At 42.4% G+C, this 13677-nt stretch overlaps 1 protein-coding gene across 1 annotated transcript; it reads right to left on the minus strand.

Moving 5' to 3' along the window:
* Nucleotides 1-1211: 1211 nt before the first annotated feature.
* LOC134503665 (guanylate-binding protein 1-like) lies at nucleotides 1212-13079 on the minus strand. Its single transcript, XM_063312544.1, has 10 exons — nucleotides 12785-13079; nucleotides 11955-12082; nucleotides 10312-10421; nucleotides 9590-9810; nucleotides 8750-8992; nucleotides 7735-8015; nucleotides 5723-5935; nucleotides 4872-4974; nucleotides 2968-3161; nucleotides 1212-1648 (listed from the first exon to the last, which is right to left on the minus strand). The coding sequence occupies exons 1-10, from the start codon at nucleotides 12972-12974 to the stop codon at nucleotides 1439-1441; spliced, it is 1893 nt and encodes a 630-aa protein (XP_063168614.1). The 5' UTR covers nucleotides 12975-13079; the 3' UTR covers nucleotides 1212-1438.
* Nucleotides 13080-13677: the final 598 nt, after the last annotated feature.

Consider the following 13677-nt stretch of genomic DNA (forward strand, 5'->3'; position numbering starts at 1 on the left):
GTCCAGTTGCGGGCTTGCTGCAGCACCTAATAGACCTCAGCTGGACTTCAAAAAGGTCAACAGGGCTAGATCTGGTTCGAAGGGATGTGAAATGCTTCAGAAATGCTTTGGAAGGGGTGCTTCGGAACATAACGAGTACAAATGCAGCACCTGCTTGCCACTCATTAAAACAACTGCATCTTTTTCCAGGAGGTGGTTTCTGAGCAGCTGATACGGCTGTTTTAAAGAGTTACGGAGAGGCTGTGCATTCACCTTCTCACTCATTCCAAAGTATCCTGTTCTGAAGCATCGCACAGGCCTTAATAGTTGGTACTTGGATGTGAGGCCACCAAGACATCTCAAGTCTGTAAACTAGTCTGGGAAATCACTAAAATGTTCTGGAAGAAGGCTATGGCAGACCACTTCTGAAATCTTGCCAGGGAAAATGGCATACAGCCATCAGGAATCGAGGGGCACTTGAATGTGACTTCACCTGAACTAAATGGGAACTGCTTGGATGAGTTCTAATGATGCACGTTCCAGATTTGCTGCAAGTAGCTGAGGACCACCAACCTACTTTACTGATAAGAATGCCTCATTCTGCTGAAATTGTTTTTCTTTGCTTGTGGGGAATGGAATCTTCAAAGAATGCAACTCTGGAACAGTGTTCCTCAACCTTGGCAAGTTTAAGATGTCTGGACTTCAACTCCCAGAATTCCCTAGCCAGCATGGGGAGTTCTGGGAGTTGAAGTCCAGACATCTTAAAGTTGCTAAGGTTGAGAAACACTGCTCTGGAATAATATACAGTAAGTCTAATTACTTATGCATCGCATTAGGGTTTGTGGTCTTTTCCTGATTTTGTTTTATCATTAGAACAAAAAATCGAGATCAGCTTTGTACAGTACTTTTTTGAATGTTTACCTAAACAGGCTGAAAAGGCAATATTTGTGCATGATGGAGGAATACATTTCAGGGAGTCAGGACTGGAAGCAGGGTTTTGAGGAGTGCGCCTGTGGTAACCTGAACTGAGGTGTGAAGAGGTCCTATTGTCAACACATGACCCAACCCAGAAAGTCCAAATATTTTCTCGCAAGAAATCCAATGGATTACAAACACTATGTTGGTCCATATTGAAAACAAACAAAATCCATACTTGGATAATATCTTTATTACGCTTAGACAGAAAGACAGAAAGAGTATGGAAGCCTTCAACTTCTCCAAAAGCCTTCATTAAGTAAGATGTTAATTAAAAGGAGCACAACGGGGAAGAAGCAAGCAAAATAATACTTGGAATCCACTCCCCAGCACTGAAAATCTATGTCACTAGTTACTCTACTACTAGTTACTAGTAACTAGTTATTACCCTACTTCAAAACTTGTCATATGTTAAAGAGTATATTGGCTAACAAAGATGATTGGGCTAAGTAAATTCTCATGAAACTTGGCTCCCGCTTGTTTATTATAACTTTAGCAGGGTGTGAAGCAGAACCAAAGCGATACTTGCTAAGATTCCTAAGACAACAATGGCCGCACTTAGCAGTTTCTCCATGCGCGGGGAAGTAGCATATGAGATCTCAGTTTGGGCTCTCCGTTGTTCGAAATAATTTATCTCTGTTTGCATCAGGCTGGCATGGGCAAAGAGTTTTTGTCCCTGGAAATAGTGCAGCTCCTGAAAAGGAAAGAGGTTATCAGTCCCCAGATCATGAACAAGGAAGGAGGTGCTTTGCCTTTGGAGGCATTCAACAAAACCCTGATCAAGCCAGGAAAGCAGTGGGGAAGAGATTAACCCAACGTTTCTCCACCTTGGCAACTTTAAGTTATGTGGACTTCAACTCCCAGAATCCTCTAGTCAGCAAGTTTGAAGTCCACATGTCTTAAAGATGCCAAGGTGGAGAAACACTGGATTAAAGTGTAAGGAAAATGACTCTGAGAAGCTGATTTGGGGTTAGATTTCGGACTCTTCCTCCTCATGGTATTTACGTGATGTTTTCACTTTCACAACTTTTTTTTTTCTTCCTAGCATTTTTCCTGTATGTGCAAGATCCACTGTATTGGATCAACTGGGCAAGGAAATCCTGCCTAAAAGCACTTACAACATGTTCTCAAAATCCCAAGCCTGTCTGCCAGTTCAAGCGTGTTGCCAACTCCTGGTTTCAAAGCTACTCATAGAATCAGAGATCAGAGAGTTGGAAGGGGCCATTGAGGTCACTGAGTCGGAGTCGCTGCTCCCTGCAGGAATTAAAGCTCCCCCAACAGATGGCTGTTCTGCCCCTCCTTGGGCCTTTTAGCAAAGGGGAACCCACTATTGAACTGCTTTTACTTTTAGGAAATTTTTCCTAATATTCAACAAGGCTCTGCCTTCTCTGAACTTAAGATTATTCCATCATGTCCTCTACACTGGGACAACAGAGAACAGGAAGGTTTTTCCCATCTTTTTTTACATTGTGGACTAGCAATCTGGTCCTTCCTATACCACAGTCTCAGCCTTGCATTGAACCAATAACATTTCACAGAAAGCTCCAGTAGGAGTTTTGGCATTTACATTCTTCTTAGCAAACTGGACTTGGCTGGTTGGACTTCACAAGAGGCTTAGCTGTGTCATTGGTAGTGTTCTGCTCTTGTGGCTGAAAGCCAAGAGCTAAATGGGGCTTGCACCAACAACCTACAAGTGCTGATGGTTGAATGTGGCCAACCTTGTCTCCAGCTGCAAATGGCTGCTGTTCCTGATGTCAGAGAAGTTAATATAAATATCCACCACCCAGCATTCAAGAAGTGAGTCACCCCTTGTTGACAAACCCCTAATTAGGAAGCTTCCCGCCTCAGCTGAAAGGAACCATCTTGATATTGAGCATGGACAGGAAACATAAATCTCTTCAGAGTTCTGCAGCTAGCTTATCTGAGCATGTTCTATTTCTTATCTACATTTTAGCAAAAATTATCCTTGGGCAACCCAACCCAAGCTGTTTTGGTTTAGTTTGTTGCAAATACCTTGGATTTTGCACTGATTATCCTGTTTTGCTCTTCCAGCACGTTCGTATGTTCTCCCCTCATCTTTCTTATTAGGTGTTGTATGTGTGTGCAAAAACTCCTTTCGTTCTGCTGCTTCAGCTGTCCTTGCCTGGTCTCCTTGTTCTTCTGGATCTGCAGCTCCTGCTTTGCTGTCTTTTCCTTTGCTTTTGCATCTGTCCCGGTGGGGAAAAAGAGGACTGCATGAACTGTGCATTATGACTGTATCCTAACGGTGCATAGGAGGACAGGAAGCTGCTTTACAGCATGCCCACCCAGGTCTTTGAAATCCTTCCTCAACTGTGTTGCGCTGCTGGGTTTCCATGCTAGCCTTTCCAATGATGCAGGCAAACCAGTTTTTTTCTATCAGTTGCCCCCAGAGTCAATCCACAAAGTTTCCATTTTGCGATTTGCACTAGGGGCTGCTTACCCTTCGGTGGACCCTCTCACCAGTCTCCAACTCTGTGATTTTCCTTCCTCCCGTCATCTGTGGAGGCTGTAGACCAGCAGCTTTTCTTTGTCTTACCGTGAGCAGATGCGGCAAAGAGACGGTGCACCACCTAAGAACTAATATCTGTGTTGTCTCATATTCCTAAAACTCCCCAGCTTCAGAATAATTCTGCAGACTTCACACATCATGCCAAGTCATGAGGTGGTTTGTTTCTTTTTGGCTTACAATCCAGTGTGAAAGGGGTCCGTAAATAACCATTTAAAGGCAGCAAACCAAACTTCAGAACCGTAGTCCCTTATTCTGTACAGCTTTGACTTAGTGAGGTGCTTAAACTGGGGACTATCTCTGTAGGGTCCTGGCTATTCAGGCTCGGGTGTCCATAAGGTACGTCAGAAAAAAACCAAGATGGCAGCCATGACATAGTGATTGAAGTTCTGCCTGTTTTTTTATGTGTGTTCCTGCTGGTGCAAGCACTTATATTTGGAATGAGGTTCCCCTGAGATCCAGAAGCCCTCATTCTGCTGGTGTTTCGAATGGCCATAAAGACCTGGCTCTTTGCCCAGGCCATTGCCAAGGGTGAGTGAGGCCCCTTTGGATTGTGTGGGTTCGTTTCTTTTTTCATTCCTGTCTAGTTTTTTGTCATCCTTTCCATCTTCTATTCTTCATTTTGGGCTATTATTGTGTTTCTTTTCTTGTTTTTAAAGTTTTTACTTGTGAACTGCCCAGAGTTGTTGGGAGTTGGGTGGCATATAAATTTAGTTAATTTATTATTATTAATAACAACAATATATTTAACAATAATGCTAATAATTAATGACAATAATAACACAGATAAAAAACAGGTGGAGTGTCAACTCCATCATCGCAGCCACCATCTTGATTTTTTTTACTATACCCTGTGGACACTCTTGCAGGTTGGGTTGCTTTGTTTTGTGTCCCCTGCCTTGTTTTTTTTAACATGGGGTATGGTATAGAAATCTATCAAATAAATCCCATAGAGGCACAAGGGAAGAGCTGTTGAAAGAAACAACTTAGGAATTGGCCAGACAAGTCAACTATTGATATGTTCCTCTGCAAGATGAATCCTAGCTTGTGTAAGAACCACAGATAAAGCAAATGGTGCTTGATATAATATGTGAATGCACGGAAATCGGTCCTGGACTTCCATTCCATTCCATTTTCTCTTACTGAGATTTTGGACTAGTGATCTTTGTGGCATGGCAAAATCAAGAGTGAACCAAAGGCTTCTGTTTTGGGGGACATTTCAGGTACTGCTTATCATATGGTTCCTTGCAATTCTAACGGGAACTAACTATTCTCCTAACTAACTATTATAGGGAGTATCTGCCCCAAGAGTAGCACAGGCCTTCTCCATCCAGAAGCAAACAACTTGAGTCCAGCAATGCCAATGTTCCCTCTCCCCACATGCTATTACCTGCCATTTCCTTCTCTATCTCTGTAAGCCGTTCATCAGTTTGAAGTATGGTCTTGCCCACCTCATCCTTGTCCTTGAGGAATTGCTTCAGGACCTCCTCAGCCTGGAGAAAGAAGAAGTCAGCAGAGAGGCTAATGATGAAGAAGGCCCAGTCCCCAGCAAATTCACTTTCCTATTCAGAGGTGCCTATGAATTGAGCAGATGTCAAGCAAATTGCCTTTTCAAGGACCTCTTATTGATCTTCCGTTGTCCCTTTTCTTGGCTGCCATTCACCTTTTGTGTCATTTCCACACTAGTAATTTGTAGCATCTTCTAGAACAGCACTTCTTGGCCTTGACAACTTTAAGATATGTGGACTACAATTCCTAGAATTCCCCAGCCAGCAATTCTAGGAACTGAAGTCCACACATCTTAAAGTTGCCAAGGTTGAGAAACACTATTCTAGAATCATCCAGCCATCATTACGCCAAAATAACGCAATACACGCAGGGTTTATATTGCTTCAACAACGGCCAGAAGATGTTGTGAAGGTGCTTTAAGCCATAATGTAGAAAGGACAAATAGGAACACCACCTTTTCCATTGCCTTATTCCCATCTTCCTTCCAGCAGCCAGCGTGTGTTTCTTAAGACTACAGCAGCTACCGAGTATATTATTTTGCATAAAAGCATTGCCAGACTAGGAGTATTGGGGAGGTGAACCAATCAGATGCTGCCTTCTGAGTGGTGTGGTCAATGAAGGCACTGAAGAATGAGGGGTTAGCAGGCGTTTCAGTGTTGGTACTGTTCTTACTCTACAGTGCCATTATGTCCATTTTAGAATCTTTATTTGGTGATCCTGACTCTTCCTCACCATTACACCTTTCCTAGATTCATTATGATATTTTTTTTTCATTATCTTCCGGTCTTTCAAGAAAAGCTGGTAGCCTCCAGATCTGATGTAACTTCCTCTTTTGATCTTGTCCCTTAAATTTTGAGACAGAAGTGCCAAGATATCTGAACAACGTTTTGAGGATGACAGCTCATTCTTCTGACGATAATTCTCTTTCTTCTTATTCATGGTTTCCTAGTGGGAGAAATTTCAAGCAGAACGGTGAGAAAGTCATGTGTGTTGCTAACAATAGTGAAGTAGCTTTTGGTTTAAGTCCAGCCTTTGTTCTATTTGCATAATTATGAATATACAGCTCGATTTATGTGAACTCATATTCAGGACCTTTGGACCTGATATTGTTGGTTCTCCTTTCTCCAAGGTCAGTTTCAGTTGGTACTGATAGGGTGGGAGGAAGAGAGGTATACTGTAGACCTTGACCCTTGCTTTGTGGATGCCTGAGGACTTGATTCTCTCCTGCCACTGTTTAATATCCACATGAAGCCACCAGGTGAGATCATCCATCAACGTAGGGTTAAGTGTCATCAGTATGTGATGATACCTAGTTATACATCTCAACCCTTGGCTGGCTGAGTTAAACTGTTGAGGCTCTGTCTCGACATTTGGAACTGTGGAGTTCGGGATGGGGAGGAACGAGCTAGCAAGACTGAGTGGCTCTAGATTTTGGGGTCACCTGGATCCAAAGAGTTCCCATCTTTGGTTCTGGATGGGTGCAGAAAGTAAGGAAGATGACCCTGACAGAGATATGCAAGATATGCCAAGGCAATGAACGGTAAAACAAATTTAAGTTCACAAAAGACAGATAATATTCAGAAGCAGTTCAGACAGACACCTTCCTAATTCACTGAACTATAAGAAGGGGGATGAGGTACACCACAATCAGACTTGCTAGATTCTGTTGTTATAGCCACTCAATAAAAGTATTTTCAGCCTTCCTGTGGATTTCTTGGTCTGGTCTATCTAGTGGGGCTGACAGTGGGATTGCACTACCACCGACAGATTCAGTGTGCAGCTTGGAGATGCCCTTAGACTCACAGCTCCTTCATGAAGAGCAAGTGGCAGCCATGACTCAGACAGCCTAAGCACAAATCTATCTTGTACGCCAGTTGTGCTCATTCCTAGATCAAGAGGTCCTACTCATGGTCAATCATGCCACCGTCACCTTTTATCTTGACCCTGTATCTGGATTATTGCAATGCAGTCTACGTGGGGCTATCCTTGAAGACCATATGGAAGCTACAGTTAGTCCAGAAAGCAATGATGCCAGTAGTTATGAATGCACCTGGATGCACTCATGTAACAACACTATTTTGAAGTTTCACTAGTTGCCAGTGGGCCTCTGGGTGCAATTCAAAGTGCTGGCTGTTACCTATAAAGCTTTTCATGGTACAGGGCCCAGTTACTGGTGGAATCACCTATTTCCATTTACCTAGGCCTGCCTGACATGGTGGGCATCCTCTAGGTTCTATGTAATCTGATAGGATCCAGGAGTTGAGTCTTCTTTATCACTGTGCCTGCCTTGGGAAACAGCATTCCCTCCAAGATCTGGATGGCCTCCACCCTACCTGGCTTTGAGCACCTGATTTTCCCCCAGGGACTGTTCCTGTCTTGATTCTTTCGATGTTTTGAACTGCTTCTGCATAGTATGTTTTATTAGGCTTTTTATTTTAAAGTGTTCTGGTTATTACTTGTTTTTTATACACTAACCTGAGTCACTTATCAAGTGGGTGGCTACATATATCAATCAATTAAACAAGCAAAATAATATTACATTTGCTTCCTATGCTGGTGGGAGCCTTTATGGCAGTGTTTCTCAAACTGGGCAACTTTAAGGTTTGTGGACTTCAACTCCCAGAATTCTCCAGCCAGCATTAATATAATCAGATGCAGTATCCATATATGGGATTGTGCAGAGACTATAACAAAGGATAGGAATACGTGGACTCTTAATATTAACAGATCAAGACATCACCTACCATAAGCTCAATCTGGAAATGGCATGTATCATCTTTGAAGGAGCGATCCATGAATACCTGGAGGGCTTCCTCTTCGCACTTATCATGTATTTCCAGGAGCTCCTCGAAAGTCTCTGTGGGCAGATTCAGCCTTTGCTCCATCAGTCCATCATAGTGAGCAGTAGCTTCACACAAGGCCTCTGTGTTCTCCATCTTGGCCAAGTGCACCACTGCATTCTCCATGCAGGGAATGTCACCCTTGCAGATGGTGTCCACAAAAATCTTTACCAGTTCTGCCAGCACTGAATAATAAAAAACAATGAGGACTGTTGGAACAGATTTACCTGTACAAGACTTACTTAGAGGCCTATGCAGCTGTCTACACTCAGTCATGTTTTTTAACCAAACCTGAAAGTTCTCCTGAGGAATGACAGGGTCAGCAGAAATGGCTGTTGGACCTTGGAGAACTGATGGTAGTTCCTAGTTCTACTGATGTTCCACTGGCTGGTTTAAGTTCTACATGGGTCATGATCTGACCTAAAATAAGGCACACTAGCAGCACGTGGGCCTTTATTTGGAGAAAGAAAAGAAGGAACAAAGGCAAGTAGGGGAGAAGAGAAGAAAGAAGCAGAATGAAAGATGAAGAGATTAGCTAAATCCAGTAAATATATATTAGAAATAAACTAGATTTAAATATACAGTAGATAGGAAGATAAATTTAGATAAATGATATATTTACACACACATAAAATATACAAAGTATATACTAGATACATCATGGATCTCAAGCTGAAGGTTCAGATTAAAATATTGTAGATGCTATATCTAGAAACTATGAAGACCACTGTCCTACTCCCTGAGCTGGTATCAGAACTAAAGTGTTGGACCATGACTAGAGAGGCAAAGATCCAGATCCTGACTTAACAATGGATCTCATATGATAGCTTTGGGCCATACTGTATACTATCTTTTAACCCCATCTGTCTTGGAAAAAGGACTGCAATCGGAGATGATTTAAGGAACTACAAAGACTCACAGTGTCCAGTGAGGACATGGCCTCCAGGGATGGTCTTTTGCTTAGACTCTTCATAGACATAATGGCAAAACTGGCCAGCTTGTTCCACAAAGTCAGGATTCAGCTCTTCCTCCTGCATCATCTCTAGGTACTTCAGTTTCTTTGTTTCGGTAGGACGCTCAAAGGTAAAGCATTTCCGGGTGGGGAAGAACATCCGTATGCATTCACGAGGTAAGTTGTACTGCCGGATTTCTTCCGTGTCGCCTAAACAGAATTAAGATGATGATGGGTTGGTGACAGATGAACATGGAACTGCATCATTGGCAAGATGAAAAGATTCATTGGGAGGGGAATATTTCAGTTGTTAGTAGGAAGAAGCATGAATACTGCTTATAGAATGGATCTTCTAGCATTGCATGTCAGAATCCATGGAACTGATTAACAACTAGGCTTGCCAAATGGACAGTTTGAGAAGTGACTCCTAGGTGGCTGGTGAAGACATGTACATGCCTCGTTTCAGCATGAATACAGCTTTCTCCCTGTCTGTTTTTCACCACTAGATTGCAGTAGCAAACGAGATCCTTCCCTGAAGAAACAAATTTGGCACATCCTGAGCAATTATAAACCTTTCATTGAGTTGATTCCTGATGACTTCATAAACACATCTCTATAGTTTTCTTGGCAACAATACAGAAGTTAATTGTCATTGCTGCTTTCTGGGATTTTTGTTTTAATTTCCCAGTCTAACTTACAGCTCCTCAAGGTCTCCCATCCTAGTCATAATTAAGCCTGACTGGCTTAGTTTCCCAGCCCAGACAAGGTCAACAAAACACTACCTCCTATTGAGATTGTTCTTTGTACCTTTCCTAAGTTCCAAGCCATACATATCCAGATACTCATCCACAGTGATGGGGTGTCCTTCTAGCTCCAGGTCCAAGGTAAAATCCCTCAAGGTCCAGATGAATGTTGGGAAGAAGCCAACAAACTCTGCAGAATCTGCTACCTCTTCGTAGCTATCTGCTACCTTTGGGTAGATGGGTGATGCCTTTGCTTTGATGCGCGTAGTCAGCTCCGTCACAAAGCTGTGGGCTTAGTTTAGGAAGCTGGATTGCCAGTTGCCCCTGTGGAGGACATCTGCCATTCTAAGACAAGTCTCCTATCTTTTTCATAACCATGGAAAATATGTTTCAAGTAAGTAGAGGAAAAGAATGTATTTCCCTCTCCTAAGTAAAAGGAATAAGAAAAGCTACAAAATATGATTTCCCCTTTTGCAATATTCTACAACTGATTGTCCTAATGACAGATGATCAGATGGCTAAATTTTCTAGAATCCACCTGCAAGGTGTTTGCTTTAGAATAGGTAGAATAGGTCTTCCAGATGTTGCTGGGGTTTCCTTAGAAATTCCCTGCATGAAAACAAAACTCTACATTTCCTTCAATACAAGCATATGACTCTGAGGCGAATGGTAAGCAGTGTTCTACAGCCATCTAGTTAAGGAAGGGCCTACAGAGGCTCCCTCAAACAGAACAATTGTGTGTGATAAAAAGAATCCTGCGTCATACTGAACATTTCCAAAGGATACTGAAGGTTGTCCACGGCCTGCTGCGTAATAGTTCCCAAACTGTTGTAGATTAGTGTACTGCTCAGGAGAACAGCCAAGGTAAAGATCCAGCAGTCATATTTAACATCGCCCTTAGGAGGGAGGAACAGAAGAGAACTTCCTAAATGTTGGTTCTGCACCACCACGGTGCTTTCAGTTGACGTTTTTATAATGAAATTGCATGTCTTATGGACAGAGTTTGAACCACATACTTTACTTAGCACAAGGCTCCTTGAAATGTTTCTCTGGCTGCAGGAATTCTACGTTTTCCCACTGCTATGTAGCATTTTAATCAACCCTTCAAAGAGGGTTGGTGTCCGATAGGAAATTGGCAGGACAGTGGTGCCATTTCCAGTATTTCTATTTCTGTTTAGTTTCTAACTTCTAAAACCAATTGAACTGAAATATTTAAGTGAAATATTTAAGTGTGATTTTTTAAAAAAAAAATCAAAATACCTGTAGTTTTTTTTTAAAGACTTGAAAGCTTGATCATCTGACCTGACCTCCTACTTTTTTGCAGGGTATGATTTCTAGAGATCTAAGTGTTCCACAGTAGAGCCCCTTCTTGTCATTTTAATGTGTAATATTTTCCCACTGCTTTAAGGTGTAAATAAGTGATTTCAAGGTTTACTTCTGATAAGCTGAGTTCCCAGTTCAAGAGAAACTTCTCTTGCAGTGGCACAAGCATCATATATCATGCTAAACCAAGATTTACTTTAATCATAGCCTGCTAACTGAGCTTTAAGAGCAAAGTTTACCCATCACACTAGGCAAGATTGACACTTTGTATAGTGGCTGGCTGCACATGTAGCCCAAATCAAACCAACCGCATCATAGCTTAGTGCACTTGTTCAGCCTGGCTGTCTACTCAGCAGTGGGACAAAGGCCTTCTCTAGACAGTGCAATCTACTTCAGGAGAACGGGTGGCCAATTTTTTTCTGCTCTTGAGCTTCTTCCTAAGGGGTGTCATCCTGGGTCCTGGAGCTCAGTCTGCACACCTCCTGTGGCAACCAGAGCACTGAAGTCCTGCACCTCTTCTACTTCCTGAGGAAGGAAAACAGCTTGAATGGCCAGGGCTCTGTACAGAGTTGTGCCTTTTTGAGGTTGCACATGAGCTTTCAATGTCCTTATATTGAAGTGTAGGACAGACGGGAGAAATACTGGAGCCAGTCTTCCATGCTTGGAAGGGGGGGGGAAGAGCAAGAATGTGAATGGATTGATTCTGTCTAATGAGGTGTGTGTCTACGCACTTAGGCAAGTTTTTGTGGTTCCATTGAAAATGGGGGGGGGGAGAAACTGGAAGTCCGTGCTGGAATCAGTAGCTGCCTAATTTAGATAACAACCCTGCAGTGGGGTAACAATGGATATTGTAGCTTAGCCCTGAGCATTAAGAGTAGAAGCCTCTTTCACACAGGGCTCAAAAGACATTGTAAGCTGCACTTTGTGCAAGCTTCTGTCTTAAATAACATTCCCTAGTTGGAAAAGACACTGTGAGGCTCCTTCTGATTTTTGGCTAGCACAGACTAACATGGCTCTCCTCCTGCAATAATTATGAAAGAAACATACTGCAAAAGAAATTCCATGGGGGTAGCCTTGCACTTTCCCACCCCCGTGCTCAAAGTCACCTTTTTCGTATCGCTTAGTCCTTCAGTATCCAGAAGGATAAGAGTTTGGTCAGGCCTGCCCTGGTAGGGAACACACCACATCCAGATTCCCTTGGTTTCCGACTGTATCGAAGACCCCAGAATGAAACCTGTAGGTGAAGATGATCATATGTTACAGAGCTGAAAATGAGAAACTAGATAGTATGAGCTGCAGTAGGTTTTCCATCGGTGACTCTCCAATATCCCAGGGATGGAATGGCATCCATCCATCATTTCATAGACCCTGGCTCATATTCCTTGCTGTCTGATATGCAGTGGATAGCCGCACATAAAAGGGCCTTCTCAGTGGTAGGATCTGGATCAGTGTTTTTCAACCTTGGCAACTTTAAGATGGGTGGACTTCAACTCCCAGAATCCCCCAGCCAGAATTCTGGGAGTTGAAATCCACCCATCTTACAGTTGCCAAGTTTGAAGAACGCTGATCTGAATTATACAGCACCCACTAGAGGCTTACCTGTGTCTGTCATGAGTTAAGTTCTATCTTGTTATGCAAATTTGGGAGAGCAGACAATCATTGCATTGCTGTACAGCTCTTTTGTTTTCTCTGGGACAATGTTGGGAAGATTTTTAATATATGTGATTTTATTTGACATATTTATGTTAAATCATATTGTCCTTCCTCTAGGATGGAAAGGGGATTTATGGAAATATGGAAGTGGACATACTAAACTGCATATTCAACTGTTTGGAACACAAATCCCTCTATTCGGGGGTTAATCTCTTCCATTCCAGATTTCATCATCCTTCCTTTTGCTTGACCTTGCAAGCCGATGTTCATCTGGGTTTCTCACCTGCATTTTTGCCAGCCAGCTTGTTCATCAGATAGGACTTGCCAGTTCTAGCATATCCCACAATGGACACCACCACAACCGGTTGGTGGATTTTAGAAAGCATCTCAATGGCTTCTGGACAGACTTCAAGCTTGCCATCAATATCCTTTATCAGAGGCATGGGAGCTGCCATTTCAACGTTTGAGTCCATGGCTGAAACAATCTGCAACAAGAACAGCTAAAACTCCATGGACTTAAAAAAAAATCATACAGTGATCAGAACAGTTGCTAGTTTCCCATGATGGAAGAATGAATGAATGAATTAATATGGGGGGGTCCATATCCATGAACCTGGTGAATCAGGATGTTCCAAAATAGCAACACTCCTGAACCCCAGAAATTAAGAACAGTTTTAGAACAAATCTGCATAGGTCTGCTTGAAGTAACGTTTTACGTGTTTGGTTCACACTAGACAAAGTCTAGAATGGGTAGGAGTTTGGTGTTTTATAAGAAATGAGCTACTTTCTTACTGTGTTGAGTAAATTAGGCCAGTCTCAAGACATAATGTGGTTTGTTTATTGAGGCATTGCGTGTAATGTGAATACAGCAATTGTGTTTATCTTTACTGGGTGAGGTGAATACAGCAGTTGTATTTATCTTTATTGTTTGCACAACTTCAGCAAGTTGTGCAAACCCAATCATTGACTCCAGTGGAGTTTATTCCTAGGTATAGAAAGGCAGCCTAACAGTTTTCCAGCCGCAAATACAGGGAATTTTTCCAAACATTTTGGGCACTGTTCCAATCAAGGAACATCCATGTGTTATAGAATCCCTGTGTGGGAATGCATCTAGATCAGCATTTCTCAAAGTTGGCAACTTTAAGATGTGTGGACTACAAGTCCCAGAATTCCCCA

This window comes from Candoia aspera, chromosome 10 (assembly GCF_035149785.1).
Source record: "Candoia aspera isolate rCanAsp1 chromosome 10, rCanAsp1.hap2, whole genome shotgun sequence".
Lineage (NCBI taxonomy): Eukaryota > Metazoa > Chordata > Lepidosauria > Squamata > Boidae > Candoia > Candoia aspera.

What these genes read in the sequence shown, in the direction of transcription:
- LOC134503665 (XM_063312544.1), bottom strand. Translation starts at nt 12,974, where the DNA reads ATGGACTCAAACGTTGAAATGGCAGCTCCCATGCCTCTGATAAAGGAT. An exon ending in CAGGCCGTGGACAACCTTCA is followed by an intron (nt 9,811 to 10,311) that starts GTATCCTTTGGA and finishes CTAAGCCCACAG; the next exon opens with CTTTGTGACGGAGCTGACTA. An exon ending in TGGCTTGGAACTTAGGAAAG is followed by an intron (nt 8,993 to 9,589) that starts GTACAAAGAACA and finishes AATTCTGTTTAG; the next exon opens with GCGACACGGAAGAAATCCGG.